The sequence below is a fragment of the Hyperolius riggenbachi genome, chromosome 9, assembly GCF_040937935.1.
Source record: "Hyperolius riggenbachi isolate aHypRig1 chromosome 9, aHypRig1.pri, whole genome shotgun sequence".
In the NCBI taxonomy this organism is placed as follows: Eukaryota; Metazoa; Chordata; class Amphibia; order Anura; family Hyperoliidae; genus Hyperolius; species Hyperolius riggenbachi.
Genome location: NC_090654.1, coordinates 229,268,156 through 229,283,055, shown reverse-complemented (window position 1 = coordinate 229,283,055; position 14,900 = coordinate 229,268,156). Strand labels below are relative to the sequence as shown.

General features: G+C 41.0%; 1 protein-coding gene across 6 annotated transcripts in view; it reads right to left on the bottom strand.

The window, feature by feature from the left end:
* Positions 1 to 14,900, bottom strand: part of RBM25 (RNA binding motif protein 25) — a 66,858-nt gene that overhangs the window by 33,540 nt on the left and 18,418 nt on the right. For 2 of the 6 annotated variants that reach the window (XM_068254112.1, XM_068254115.1), the window contains exons 6-9: positions 13,285 to 13,445; positions 9,660 to 9,848; positions 8,329 to 8,409; positions 1,555 to 1,641 (exon numbers count right to left, since the gene is read on the bottom strand). In XM_068254112.1, coding sequence (XP_068110213.1) covers positions 1,555 to 1,641; positions 8,329 to 8,409; positions 9,660 to 9,848; positions 13,285 to 13,445 — 518 coding nt within the window. The remainder of the gene's footprint in view (positions 1 to 1,554; positions 1,642 to 8,328; positions 8,410 to 9,659; positions 9,849 to 13,284; positions 13,446 to 14,900) is intronic. The other 4 variants (XM_068254116.1, XM_068254117.1, XM_068254114.1 and 1 more) reach the window with 3 other exon arrangements.

The following is a 14,900-nucleotide window of genomic DNA, read 5'->3' as shown; positions in this document are numbered from 1 at the left end:
AGAAGTGGAAAATACCAACCGTGATTCCTATTTAGCAAAGTTTGAGATTTCGCAATTCAGCAGCACAATCGCTGCCAGTGGAAAAGGGCCCAAAAACAGCATTCTATCAACGGATAAAAAACTGATGAAAACCGACAGGACTGAAACAGAAGTTTTGTGTGAGTTGTGTAATGGAAATGGAAAGCAGCTCTAGTGTTATTTTGATGTTAAGGCTAGGTATGTTTTAAAGTAATCAAACCTTTGCAAAGTCATTTAAATATTAGCAAAACAAAACTATGTTAAAGGGATACTATAGAGGGGTCAGGGGAAAATGAGTTGAACTTACCCGGGGCTTCTAATGGTCCCCCGCAGACATCCTGTGTTGGCGCAGCCACTCACCGATGCTCCGGCCCCGCCTCCGGTTCACTTCTGGAATTTCAGGCTTTAAAGTCTGAAAACCACTGCGCCTGCGTTGCCGTGTCCTCGATCCCGCTGATGTCATCAAGAGCGCACAGAGCAGGCCCAGTATGGTCTGTGTCTACGCAGTACACTCCTGGTGACCTCAGCGGGAGCGAGGACACGGGCGTGCAGGCGCAGTGGTTTTCTGACTTTAAAGTCAGAAATTCCTAAAGTGAACCGGAGGCGGGGCCGGAGCATCGGTGAGTGTCTGCACAGGCACAGGATGTCTGCGGGGGACCATTAGAAGCCCCGGGTAAGTTCAGCTCATTTTCCCCCGACCCCCCTACAGTATCCCTTTAAGCCCACAGAGTGACGCCGCAGAAACATTTAGCTAAGACTATTGGGCAGAAATACTGCTGCCACCCAACAAGTTACACATTTCGTGAAGTGATCAGGCACTGGATCGATATTAAGAATCTATTGTGTGCTCAACTGAATGGTAAAAGGAATGCACAGCGCTTGCTACATAAGCCAGTTGCCACTTTGCACATTTTTTTTTTTTTTTAGAGGGGGTATCCGAAATATATAATATAAAAACAGGAGCTCATACTTACATTCATATTCCATGTTACTTTCCAAGCTGTGAGTTTCATCTTGCATTAGTCACCATATGATCTCTATCATAATGGTGGGGGTCAATGAATAGATTAGCTTTAAAGGGAATTTACAATTCTTCCATGCATCTAAACTGTGGCATATGTGGAAACCACACAACTATTTTGTTTCTCTAAAAAGCGTGTAAAAAGCTTTAAATGTAATCAGCTCTTCCAAACAGTGATGTGTGATGTTGTTACAGAGTCAGATGTGCTATGGCAGTGAGATTACTTCAAAGTAATGCTGAAATGTGTTTCAATTTTGGAAACTAAGTTACTCTGTTTCGGAGAATTTATTATTACTTTTTGTTGTCATGGAGCATGAACAGCCAACTGACAACTAACATGAATAAAACTTGTTCATGTTGAACAGTGGTTAATAAACGTAAACTGCTCAACCTCAATGCCTGCATTCATCTTCTGACATAAAGGGGTGATGCTTGTGTTACAACTATTGGGGCTCTTGAATCTGCAAAAAGCACATTTTCTTGTGAACGGCAAAATATAAAAAAATGTCAATTACCTTGTGTGTGTCTCTGAATTTACTGATCTCGCGTGATATCAGATCTCGCTTATCCTCCTCCATTTCTATGGCGTTTATATCTTCCTGCTGTAAAAGGAGTGATACAGATTTAAAGCAACAGACTAAAAACTGAATAGCATATTATTCACTATGTTTAATCTACCAAATAAGTCATCTTGCTATAGATTATATTTCATTTTTTTTTATACATTTACATAGCATTGGCATTTTCTGCAGTTTTACCCAGAAAACTATGCAAATCTAGTCACTCATTATCCCCAAATGGGGAAGCCAACTTACACACCACTATGTTTATGGGTGAAAATCGACAATACAGGACAATTCAAACTCCACGCAAGAAGTCTCTAGGCCTGGATTCAGGTGCTACAAAAGTAACTGAGCACTCCCTGGATCTGATAAGACACTACAAATTTCTAGTTTCTGTAGAACTAAAATTTAGATATTGGTAATTTTTCTTTGTGAAGAAGGCTGTTCACACCTCAGAAATTTCATGTGTTGCACATTTTTTCTGCATTGCATTTGTACTGAGTTTTTCTGGTTTTTGTGCATTTCGCAATTTTCCAGTGTTTCAAAAATCGCACATCAGCATTGATGTGTTTAATGCAAGCCAATGTGGGATACAAAAAAATGCAGTTGTGTGAAAAATCGCAATTAGATACAGTGTCATGTAAATTAACTTGATTAGTAACTCATGGGGGGAGAAAAAAAACGGAGGAAAAAAATTAAGGAACACACCCAAAAAATTGTAATCACACATGCAAAAAAACAAACAAAAAAACCCCGTAGGGAATTGCATGTGAAATTCACATGGTTAAGTGTGAACACTACCCAACACTACTTGCACCATATGCAAGTAGTGTTGGGCAGTGTTCACGCTTATGGTAACTTACATCTAGGGATGGTAAATTAGATTAATACATCTGCGTTAATGCTAATTTATTGTATGTAGTTTTAAAGGACAACTGAGGTGACGTGTCATGATGAGACAGACACGTGTATGTACAGTGCGAAGCACAGAAATTACTAGGCGGTGTTTCTTTCTCTGTCTGAAAGAGTTAATAATCAAGTATACAGATTAATGGAGGTCTGGGCCTACCTGACCCCAAGACCTATTATAGAGCTATGGCACTTAACAGATTACTCGACTGGACCCATGGGCTGACCTCTAAAGGGTGGGTGATATTAGAGAAAACCCTGGCAGGAAGGGATCTGGCTAAAGCCCAGTGGGTACCTAAAGAATCTAGAGGATTCTCTAACTTATGCCCGCCATGGGTATTTCATGCACTAAAAATAGGGGACCTCTCTAACAAACACTATAAATGGTTCCCCCCAATCTCATTACTCTCCCCACTAGAAGGATTCCCATTATTCCCCCCGGGTATGGAAAGAGGATTTTTTGGAACCTGGAAGGGAGATCAACTATTATGCCTGGGTCATATCTGGAAAAGAGATAGACTCAAAACAATATTTGAATTAAGGGCTGAAAGAGGCAAATTCCCGCTAGACATATGGCGTTTAGCACAAATTAAAGCATGGTGTAGAACACTCAAGATCTCTCTAGACGACGAAGCCCAAGCAGGTGATTGGGTTGCCTTATTCATCTGCACCCAAAAAAAGGAACACGCAATCTCATTCCTGTATAAACTTCTTAGGGACAGAGAGGACTACTTCACTTTACCATACCTCAGAGCTTGGGAGAGAGAGATAGAAACCCCTTTGGCAGCTGGAGATAAAGAACTAATCCTGAGTAATGCACATACTACAACAATTAATACAAAAATGCAAGAAACTAATTATAAGATATTATCGCGATGGTATAGGACCCCTGCCAGGCTGGCTCAGATCTCCTCCTCAAGCTCTGACAGATGCTGGAGAGAATGTGGGGAAAAAGGGACTATGCTACATATATTTTGGGCTTGCCCCAAGTTAAAGGGCTTTTGGACGCAGGTATTAGACATCAGTAGAAGGGTGACTGCTTGGAAGGTAGAGGACTCCCCATGGCAAGCACTCCTACATCTTAACAGCTCCAAAAATTATAAGAAAACTGTTCTACCACACCTACTTAACGCGGCAAAAGGCCTAATCCCAATCAAATGGAAAGCAGCTAACCCACCCTCGGTAAGGGAATGGATTGCGAAAGTAAATGAGACGGAGGCTATAGAGGACACCGTTATGACCAGCAGAGACCAATACCGAAAACATTACACTAAATGGGCGGTATGGCTAGACTTCAAGGAATCCCAGGAATACCTAACCTTAACGCAACAATAAATCTAATATAACACAATGTCTGATACTAAAAACCAAAACAAAGTAAAAAGCCAGGGGAATTGGATTCTACGGTTCTGTTGTAAAGTTCATAGATTTAGAATGTTATAGATTAGAAATATTTTATAATGGAGTCAGTTGAGTGGTACTTCATCACCAACAGAAGCAATTGAGTATAAGAACAGGATAGATCAGGAGCAATGGGGCCGTATTTAATACTATATTAAAGAGACATATACAGGAGACTTTGCCTAAAAATAACTTGCTCTCTATGCAAAAGGTCCATGTATTAGCAACGTGTTTCTAAGATCACTATGTTCTCTGCTGTATTTAATGTAAGCAATTTATCCCCTGCGAGGGAACCTTTGACATGCTAAGACCTTGTACCATCTTTTCTACTCCGAATAAACATTACATTAAAAAAAAAAATAATCAAGTATACAAGTGACAGTTTCTGTCTGGGTCGGATTGGGTCAGACTATAGCATAACCCTGATTAGTAATTACATCCATAAAATATTTTTCTGTCAGTAAATGGCTTCTGAGAACAGGAAAGAAACAAAAAGTGTCAATAATTCATAGATTTGATCTCTAGCATACTTCAATGAAGGTGTCATTGATCAGAGACAAACCGTAAAAACTTAAAAACTAGATTTAAAAATAAAATAAAAAACTGTGGGAAAAAAAAAAAAGGTCCTTTTTAGAAGGAGGATGGATACAATGGTTTTTCTCATCAGTTTACTTTCACCTCGGATGTCCTTTAAAATGGAGCAATCCAAGCTGCATATATCTGCATAAAATTATGATAAAATATGCATCAAGTTAGAATTACTTCCAATCCACGGATCCTCTCTACTAACAAACATTGATACTATTCCGTTAGCCGGGCGCAACCACTAGGTGGCGTTAATTACTATTCCCCCTCCAGGCCGCCATGAATAGTAGGGAAAGATGTAACTCTGGTAAAGTTTTATCGCCACCTAGTGGATGCGCCCGGCTAACGGAAAAGAACCTAAACATTTTCATCAACTTGCAATTATATCAGCAACTGTTAAATTGCAGCAAATGTTAAAAATTAGGAAGGAATGCATATGGTTTACACTAGCCAATCAGCAGCTTTTATGTTTTCCTTCTAGTTGTGGTCAGGTATCTCAGGCAACCATATTGTGAAATCCTTCAGTGACTTTTTGATCAAATTACTGAAAAAACAAATGGTTAGAGAATTCCGTTTTTATGAATCATTGCAGTGCAGGAAAGCACGGAATGCAAGGGAAAGTGGCAAGCAATGAACAGTTGCATAGCTTTGCCACTGCAATGAGTAGTGCAATCCTAGCAGTGGCATCAGAAATCAGCTGAAGTCTGTCCTGAAAGGTATCCAAGATAAGATAGAAGCAGCACTCAAATGACCAGGTGTCAAATAGCGTGCCAAGGATCACACCAGTGTACCAGCAGGTCAAAGGTCCACACTGCACACAGGATCCGGCACAGCTTCAGTAAAAATAGCTCTCTTTACTGAAACAAGATTAAAACATTGGGAGACAAAAAGGCTGGAGAGTGACTACGGCTCTCTGTTTCAGGACTCTGCCCTGGGTCACGCCACATGGGAAAGGGGGTGGGCGAAGATTGATATTTCTATCAAGGATATTGATTGTTTAGCACCTCATGTGCATCTAGCTTTAATCTCAAATCTATGATTCAATAGACCAGATATTCTCATCTCTTGAGGGGATGCATAAAATGGTAGGGATGACATAGTGGCCTTCATTCAATTACCATACCCACGTGTGTACAGTACTTCGATTGTCAGTTAATGCACAACAATTTTGTTAATATCTCCGTTTTGCACTGAAAAGTGCAAAAACAGGACGTCATTTTTCATTAACTAGTCAACGGTTTCTTCTTTTTAAGGTGAAGATTACAGGAGGTGGTGAGTGAATGTATGAAATAAATGAGAAAGCAGAGTCAAACATTACTGCTAAGCAGCATGCTTGGTGAATGTTGTATGGATGTTGACATTGGACTAAAATATGTGTGTATAAATTGAGTATGGGACCCATGCCAGAGCCCTGAAATACTTCAACAGACAGAGGGAGTGATAAAAAAATATTTGGTCCAATTAAAGAAATTGAAACACCTTCCAGAAATGTAAAGGAAATTTAAGAAACAGCAAAGGCTCTTTATACCTTAAGTTAAGTGCCTGGAGGAGTAGAAAAGTACATCATTAAAAAGTTAGCGCAGTGATGAAGATTGAGGAGAATTGAAGAATGAAGTAGAAAGAATAGAGTTCATGGTACAAGCAAAAAGGGTGGACATGGAGGTTAAAAAGGAGAGCCTTTGTTCAGAGAGGGGAATGAAACCTGATGCAAAGCAGCAGTTTGGTCCACAGCACATTTTCTTGTAATCCTTGCCGGATAACATCCACATACTAATCCACCATCTAACAGTAATGTCTGAGGACGGAGATGGCCACTACTGCAGTGGAGATCAGGCTTTGCTTTCCCTATCACCAGCTATGTGGGGATTTGAAGTAGCCAGTGTAAAAAAGTGCTGAACTAGCAGTGCTAACCATTTTTTTTTGTTTCAGATTGGCTTTAACGTAAAAAGGAGCAATGTATTAATTGTTCTCGCCCAGGCAGGACCATTTTATTTAAATGTTCTGTTGGGAAAATCCCAATCTATTCAATTTTTACAAAGAAGAAAGTCCTATTGCTACTAATGATCGCGTATGCAAAAATCGCATTGCGCGAGATTTTTCTGCATGTCTCATCCGAAAAATATTAACATGCTTGTCAGTTTTTATTATGGATGCCAATTTTGCATTTAGTGGAAATAGTCCCATAGAAAATCATTACTGTGCAAATTTGTTTGCTGAAAAAAAGAGCAAATTCTTTCCTAGTGTAAACAGGCCCTTACAGTTGATAAGAAAAAGCTGACAGGTTTTGGACTATTCCATCTCCTCTTGGGGAAGTCTCAGGGTTGTCTTTCTTTCCAAAAGCCCTTACTGAGACGCAGTTGCTCAGTCCAACTGCAAAAATAATGTGCAAACGAAAAGGTTAGCATCTTCCTACGCATCCTTTCCAGGGAGTGATATTTGTAAAAAAGTAAAGGAAATACTGTGAATGCCCCATGAAGAGATTGACTAGTCCAAAACCTGTCATTTATACTACCTACTGTGGCAGTGACAGGAAAAAAATGTATAGTGTATTTTACACATTTTTTTTTTGCGATAATAGTTCTTGAAAGGGTACCTGTATGGAAAAAAAGTGCCCCAAATAGGAACTCGCTTGCATAGAGACAAGACTGGATAATCCAGAGGCTTCCCATGACATCCACCACTAAGCAACTCCAGTGCGGAGTCCCCAGAGAGGGTACACAAGGTTTGCGCAGAAGCACAGACCTAATCGGATTAGATTATTTTTGTCAAAGCCCGAGCGGGTTCGTGCTACTGAGCAGGCGCAGTATGGCCACAAGCTTCGGGGGTATCAGCGCTGGAACGGCCTGGCGGACGACAACAGGGGGCCTTTGGAGGATCCAGAAGCTTCTCTCAGTTTTTATTGTTTGCAAACCTCACTGGTGTGCTTTAATGTGTGTGCCATTTACATATTGCATTCTACCTTTATCAAAACCAAAAAAAAAATGTATTTGATTAATAATGGTCCTTGGCAGGATAATTTGGCTACAAATGCTGACAATTGTTAGCAAGTAAGTGCAATGAACATTTGCCATTGCTAGTAAGTGCAATAAACATTTTTTTTAAATGCTTGCAGCTTTATAGGAACTGAAAATTGGAAAAACAAAAATAAAAAAAGTCCCCCAGGCTGGTAAAACTTTCTGGTTATGCTGGCCATATAATGATCAGCTGTTTTCTAACAATGGTTGTTATGAATACTGTATAATAGCTACATTAAATGCTGGGCATAAATTAACCATATATTTTTTACTAGAAATTAGATTTTCAATTTTATGATTTAATCAATTATAAATTGACCCACCTCCCCTAAATTGACCGAATTTATATGCAATTTTCATACATGTGATTTCTTAATTAACTGAATAATGATTTGTGGTCATCGTTTAGTAAAGAACCACTTTCAGGTTTTAAAATGGAAATTGTTTACCATACTTGCTCATCTGTGACTAGTTCTCTTTAAAGCAAAGCTGTATCCAACAGTCAGAGTCAGGCTTGTACCGGCCCCTCCCACCCTTTATTAAACTGCACCCATTGGCCAACTGTCACTAGACTGGTGCCCAGTAATCCTATACCAATATCAGATGGCTACAGGTGTGGACAGCTGACCAATGGGAGCAGCTTATTGAACAAGGGGTGGGCACAATTTACCACTCAAGTCTCAGACTTGCTCCATAAATAGTTGGACACTGGTTCACCGTAAAGAGTATCTAGCTTCCATGGAGTAGGGCAAAAATCCTCCAAGGACAACCGTATACATTGCAAGGATTTTCCCAAACAGCGCAGCAGTGAGCTTACCTCTGACTGTAGCTCTCTTTCTGATAGCCTTTGTCCAGGTGATTTTCCCAGCTGTGAGTGGAAGTAGTAAAAAGGGAGTGTCTACAAAGAAATAACTTAGACTTGTAAAACATACATTTGACATCCACAGATCCCTTTAGCTGTTCAAGGTCTGCCACCAAATAAATAAAACAAACACTGCAAAAAGAAAAAAAAAAGTGTAGGATTTTCCTAATCACACAAGACAAAAAGACAACTTGAAAAGTTCTGCAAACCAAATTTTGTGCCAAATTGTTGCCACAGTTGCAAGGAAAACATACTTTGAATCATCTGTCATTTCGAAAAAATCTGTTATCTGCAGCTTGAAATGGAAGAGTTAGTTTAATAACATTCAATTGCAAAATACCCAGTGTGTCATTGGAATACGTTATAGCTTTTTTTTTTTTTTTTTTTTTAGTTAAGTTCCAAAACTCTAAAAACACTTAATACTCAATGAACAATGCATAATGCAATTTACAGACTCAGGGATACAAATATACAGTTCACATAACTGGCAGTGATGGGATACCATTCTCTGCTGGTGGACCTACCTCTGCCTTTCTAGTGGGTTGACTCAACAGACTTTTACTGAAAGAGTTAGCAAATAAAGATCACTGATCATTTCTAGTCTCTTCCTAAATGATTAATCTAGGCAGCTCTTTAGACTTAGTTATTGACAGTATAAAGGGCTTGTGTAGGAAGTTTACTGCTGCAAAAAATACAGCATATATATATATATATATATATATATATATATATATATATATATATATATATATATATATATATATATAAAAACTTAACACAGAATAATGAGAAGCACTCCTAAAACATGGAGACTGCTCTTGGTGGCCTATCCACACGTAGTTATCGGCTTGTGACTGTAGGCACTGTGGGATGTGCTTCAGAATGTCCTCGTTCCAGCTTGCATCCTCTAGTGTCCCCAGTAGCTCTCTGAACTGGTCACTAGAGAGCCAGGCTCACTGTGGTCACATGACAGTGAGCCTGGAGCTATAGTGGCCAGTTCAGAGAGCTGCTGGGGACACTAGATTAGTGACTAAAGGATGCAAGCCAAAGGGAGGAAAGGTAGATACACATGCTGAAGCATGCTCCTATGCAGGGGGGAGGTTTGCATATGCACGGGAGAGCTTATCTGCATGTCTACGCAGTAAGTGTTTAGAACACCACAGCACAACGATGTAGATCTACCTATATCTCTATGTATATCCATGATGGCAGCCATTTCTACACAGCTGAAATAAGCCTTCTTTACAATTGAACTGTTAACAAGCAAAAATGATGTATGCACTTACCGATAGTTCTTCCTTCTTATCCTTTCGTTTCTTTTTGGGATGGGAGTCAGAATCTAAAGATGGGGCATTTAATTCACTTGAATACTCTTTTATTAAGAGCTCTATAGCACCTTTAATGACTCCATCCCGTCTTTTTGTTTCCTCATCAAGATCGTCGTCATCCTCTGCAGTGGACTCAGGTCGAGCATTCTAATTTATGAAAAACAATGCTAAGCTTTTGGTCTTAAACATGAAACACATTTATTTCAAAAGTACATTCCAAGAGAAGCTGGTAAACACCAACTAACATTCTACAGTGTGAGCTAAAGGCTAGTGGTTGGTTGTAGATGCCCATAACTGGGTGTTTTGCGCAATGTACTGTCCCTTTTTTTAAGCCCTGTACAGATATTTGCAAGCCAAAGTGATTGTTTCAGCTAACAATCTGAACTCATCCCTGTACTTGTTCATGCACACTCTGCTTGGTTGAGTTTATTGTACTTTACCAAGGAGACCGGAAGAGGTGGCCAAAAATGTAGACGGGCTGGCTAATTGCGTCTTGTCTTTGCTTAGACAGGCACAGAATATGGGAGAGGCCTATACAGATATCAAATTGTTTGCTGCAATTCAGGGCTGTTGAGTCCGAGTTGAAGTCGGAGTCGAGGAGTCTGAGCAATTTTGGGTACCTGGTGGGTTCGTATACTGAGTCTGGAGTTGAATGATTTTTGTACCAAATCCTCAGCCCTGGTAAGTAGTAGACTAAGGTGTCGGAGTCATTTTGGGTATCTGGAGTTGGAGTCTGTGGTTTTATAAACTAAGGAGTCGGAATTGGATGATTTTTGTACTGACTCCACAGCCCTGCTGCAATTAGAACGATTGTTTCGCAGTTTCATGTCTCTGTGAGCTGGATAGTGTACTGGTTAAGTGCTCTGCCTCTGACACGGGAGACTTTCCCTGTTCAGTAAGTCAGCACCTATTCAATGAGGAAACCTTGGGCAACACTCCCTAACACTACTACTGCCTATAGGGGGCACCCTAGTGGCTGCAGCTTTGGCGCTTTGAATCTGCCAGGAGAAAAGCGCAATATAAATGTTCTGCGTCTTGTCTATTTCTTAATTGGTTAAAGGACTACAAATCACAGGAAATATCTGCTTTCACAGGCAGCACAAAAGACGGGGCTTTTACCAATGTCATCTATTTATCTCGCCATGTGCTGCAAGGAAGGGAAAAACAGTATTTAATCAAAGTTTATCTGAGAAATCATCTGTTTGTTTCCTGCAGCCTTAAGCTTCATACACACACTTTGACTAAAGCGGGCTGAGACGACCGATAACGACCGCCTCAGCCAATAATCAGGCGTGTGTACAATGGTGCCTGATCCAGTGTGCAAGAAACTCGCCGAGCGGATCAACTCACCTCCAGCAACGGCCAACTTTAATGTGCACGCTGCCTGCCAAGTGACGTCACACACGTTCCATCGTCGTGCCCCCCCCCCCCCTTTTGCATAGCAACACAGAGCATCAAAGCTACACAGCTGGCTCGTGTCTGTGCAGCCTTGCCTAGCAAGGTCACCCAAGGGGATCGGTTTCTGAACCGATGGGTGACATCCATAAAAGGTGTGTACACACCTTTGAAGTGGACCTTAACTCAAAATTTCCTCTCTGCTCTAAAAGATAATCAGCATAACCACCTTAAAATAAAAACATTTCTTTATTAACTCCTACAAAAAACTTGCAGTGTTTACTTCCTGTATATTCCTGGGAGCACAGAAAGGGTTCATCTGTTTACATATTAGCACAGAACAATGGCACACCATTCTGACAGCCCTGATTCAGGGCTGGTTTCCACTAGCAGCCACTTCCGATTTCTGTTGTATTGCGAAGACGCAGCCTGAATCGCTAAGCAGTGCCATGCACGGCTATAGTGATTAAGGTGCGTGCTTCGGAAATCTGCAGCATGCCTTTCAGATTCGCACAGCAGTGCAATTGGAACGGCAAAGCCGTAAAAAAAAGATAGCCAGATAGTTTCCCCGACCCTCTCGCCTGCGGGAAACGCTGAAGATTCGTACAGAATTCAGCACGAGTGGAAACTTGCTGATTACTTGCGGATAAGGGGGAATTAGACAGACTGTCCTCTAAAAACACACAGGGTGGATTTCTTAGCAACTATATGTGTTTTCCTTGTCTGCTGTGCTAGAGTTTAGGTCCACATTAATGCTCCACATAGATGTGGTACCTTTGTAGGCTCAAATGAAGATAATCTAAATTTCAGTTGACCATCTTCTGACAGAAAGAGCTTTCATTACTGGAACAAAAGATCTTTCTCCGCTAAAAACCCAATCTGTCAAGATAGGTCAAGCTTCAGCGGAAGGTCCTGTAATCATGACGGGCTACCAATCAGTGAATGTGAGTCACTATGGAATCTCCTGAGATACTAGGTGTACTGGGACAAAATGCCATGGGCAGTGACAAAGCCACACACTTCGTTTTAAGCAGAAAATAAGTATATCTATCACACACTTATACACAGTGCATTCGCAAAGTATTAACAGCGCATCACTTTTTCCATATTTTGTTATTTTTTCCCCAGAATTCTACACATAACACCCATAATTGCAACATGACAAAATTTTACTTGCGATTTTTGCAAATTTATTGAAATTTTTTTTGCAAAGCACATGTACACAAATATTTACAACCTTTGCCATGAAGCTCAAACTTGAGCTCAGGTAAATCTGGTTTCCCCTGATCATCCTTGAGATTTTTCTGCAGCACAAATTCAAAGGAATTATCCGTAGACCTCCGAGACAGGATTGTCACGAGGCACAAATCTGGTAAAGGTTCTAGAAAAATTCCTGCTGCTTTGAAGGTCCCATCGAGCACAGTGGCCTCCATCATCCCTAAGTGCAAGACGTTCAAAACCACCAGGACTCTTCCTACAGATGGCCGGCCATCTAAACTGAGCGATCGGGGGAGAGGGGCTTTAGTCAGTGATGTGACCAAGAACCCCGATAGTCACTCTGTCAAAGGAGAACCTTTCAGAAGGAAAACCATACCTGCAGCAAACCACCAATCAGGCATGTATAGTAGAGTGTCCAGACTGAAACCACTGCTTAGTAGAAGGCACATGGCAGCCTGCCTGGAGTTTGCTAAAAGGCACCTGAAAGACTCTCAGACTATGAGAAACAAATTCTCCAGTCTGATGAGATAAAGACTGAACTCTTTAGTGTGAATGCCAGGCATCACGTTTGTAGGAAATCAGGCATTACTCAGCCACAAGCCGATACCATCCCTGCAGTGAAGCATGGTGGCAGCATCATACTGTGTAACAGTACAGCAAACAGGAATATATATCCATCAGGTTTTAATCGCTGCCAAAAGGTGCATCGACAAAGTATTGAGCAAAGGTTGCGAATAAGTATGTATACGTGATCTCTCTGTTTTTAATAAATTCGCTTAAACCTCAAGTAACCCTTTTTCAAACTGTCATTATGGGGTGATGTGTGTAGAATTTTGTACATACAGTAGAATCTCATTATAGTTAATGCTAATATAGTAAACCTCTGGATATAGTAAACTCAGTGCTCAGCTCCCTTGGCGATTACTATAAAGGGATTCTACTGTATCTGTTTTATGAATTTGTTTCCTACCCCATTGGAAGCACGCCTGCTTGCCTTCCATTCATCCAGTTGGGCTTTAGTCTTAGCATCAACTTTCACAAGTAGTTTCTTCTCTCCAATCTGCAGGTCATGGAGCAAACGGAGGGCTCGAAGAGTAGACTCAGGCTCTTTATACTCACAAAACCCAAAAGCTGAAGAAACATAGAAAACACAAATCTGAGAGACATTCAAAGCCCAGTGCCATATCACGACAGTGCAGTTTGTGCCTTTAACACAGATATTAATATATTAATTGGAGAAAAGCATATATCCAGGTTACATTTTCTTTAAAGTGACCATGAAGTAGGGAGAAAAAATGCCCCTAGAAAGTGGTCTTCAACTGTGGCCCGCTGATGCTTTCTCACCGGCCCCCAGACAGACAAAATGTATTTTAAATATCGGCAGCCCGCATGTAGAATAGCAGTGCTGACACCATCCATCCACATAGAAGTCAGCAAGCAGTCACTTGCTGGCTTCCAATCCAATTCCGCGTCAGGTGACACTGCTGTCCAATTGGACGGCAGGTTGTCACCTGGGTATGCGTCAATGTTGGTTCAGAAAGACATTCTTCAGGCGCCGTGTGACTGAATGGCTGCTACTGGGAGTTCCCCTCTGGGCATGATTGGAGAAGAGGGGGAGGGGGAGCAGTTGGAACCAATACCTAGATTAAATGTAATGTTTTTCAACATCATTTTATGTATGCTCTAGCCCCCCAGCAGTCTGAAGTATGAAGGCCCTTGACCAAAAAAGTTTGGGGATACATACCATGGCAGAATTTATGATATGAATAAAACAAACTTTTCTTTCACTCATGATTAGTGGTTAGCTAAAGCCATTAATTGTCAAACAACCGTGTTTACTCTTTTTCAATAATTATCACTGTACAAACTAGCAAAATTACTCTAATCAAAAGTTTACTTACCCCAGTTCTTAAAGTAAAGCTAAAGTCAATTAAAAAAAAAAATCCAAAATAACCTAAATGGGGCTTCTACAGGCCCCCTGCAGCTGCCCTGTACCAGCGCCAGGACATACCAAGCCTCTGGTCCCCTGCAGCGATTCAGTTAAGTTTTCGGCAACACAGCTTGCTCAATCTACGCATGCGCAAGACGATGATGCACATGGCCAGGGCCGCACAGGCGCAGTGGCCATCGACTGGCAGAGTTGCCAAAAACGAAATTGGGTCACTGCGGAGGACCGGAGTATAAGTAAGTCACGGCGCGGGCACGGGGAGGCTGCAGGGGGCCGGTAGAAGCCCAGGTAAGTGAATCTGGATTTTTTTTAAATTGAATTTAGGTTCACTTTAATACAGTGTATTGCCCCCTTGAACATCAGTAACAGCTTGAAGTATTATGTGGCAGTTGTGGATGAGGATCTTTGTCTTATCAGACGGTAAACCTGCTAATTCTTCCTGGCAAGAACACTTCAGTTATTCTTGGGCTTTCTTGGATGAACTGCATGTTTGAGGTCTCCACAGAGTGGCTCAATGATACTGAGCTCAGGAGACTGAGATGGTGACTCCAGAACCTTCACTGATTTGTGCTGTAGCGAATGACAGGACAACTTGGCATTATGTTTTGGATCATTGACCTGTTGGAATATCCAAGTAC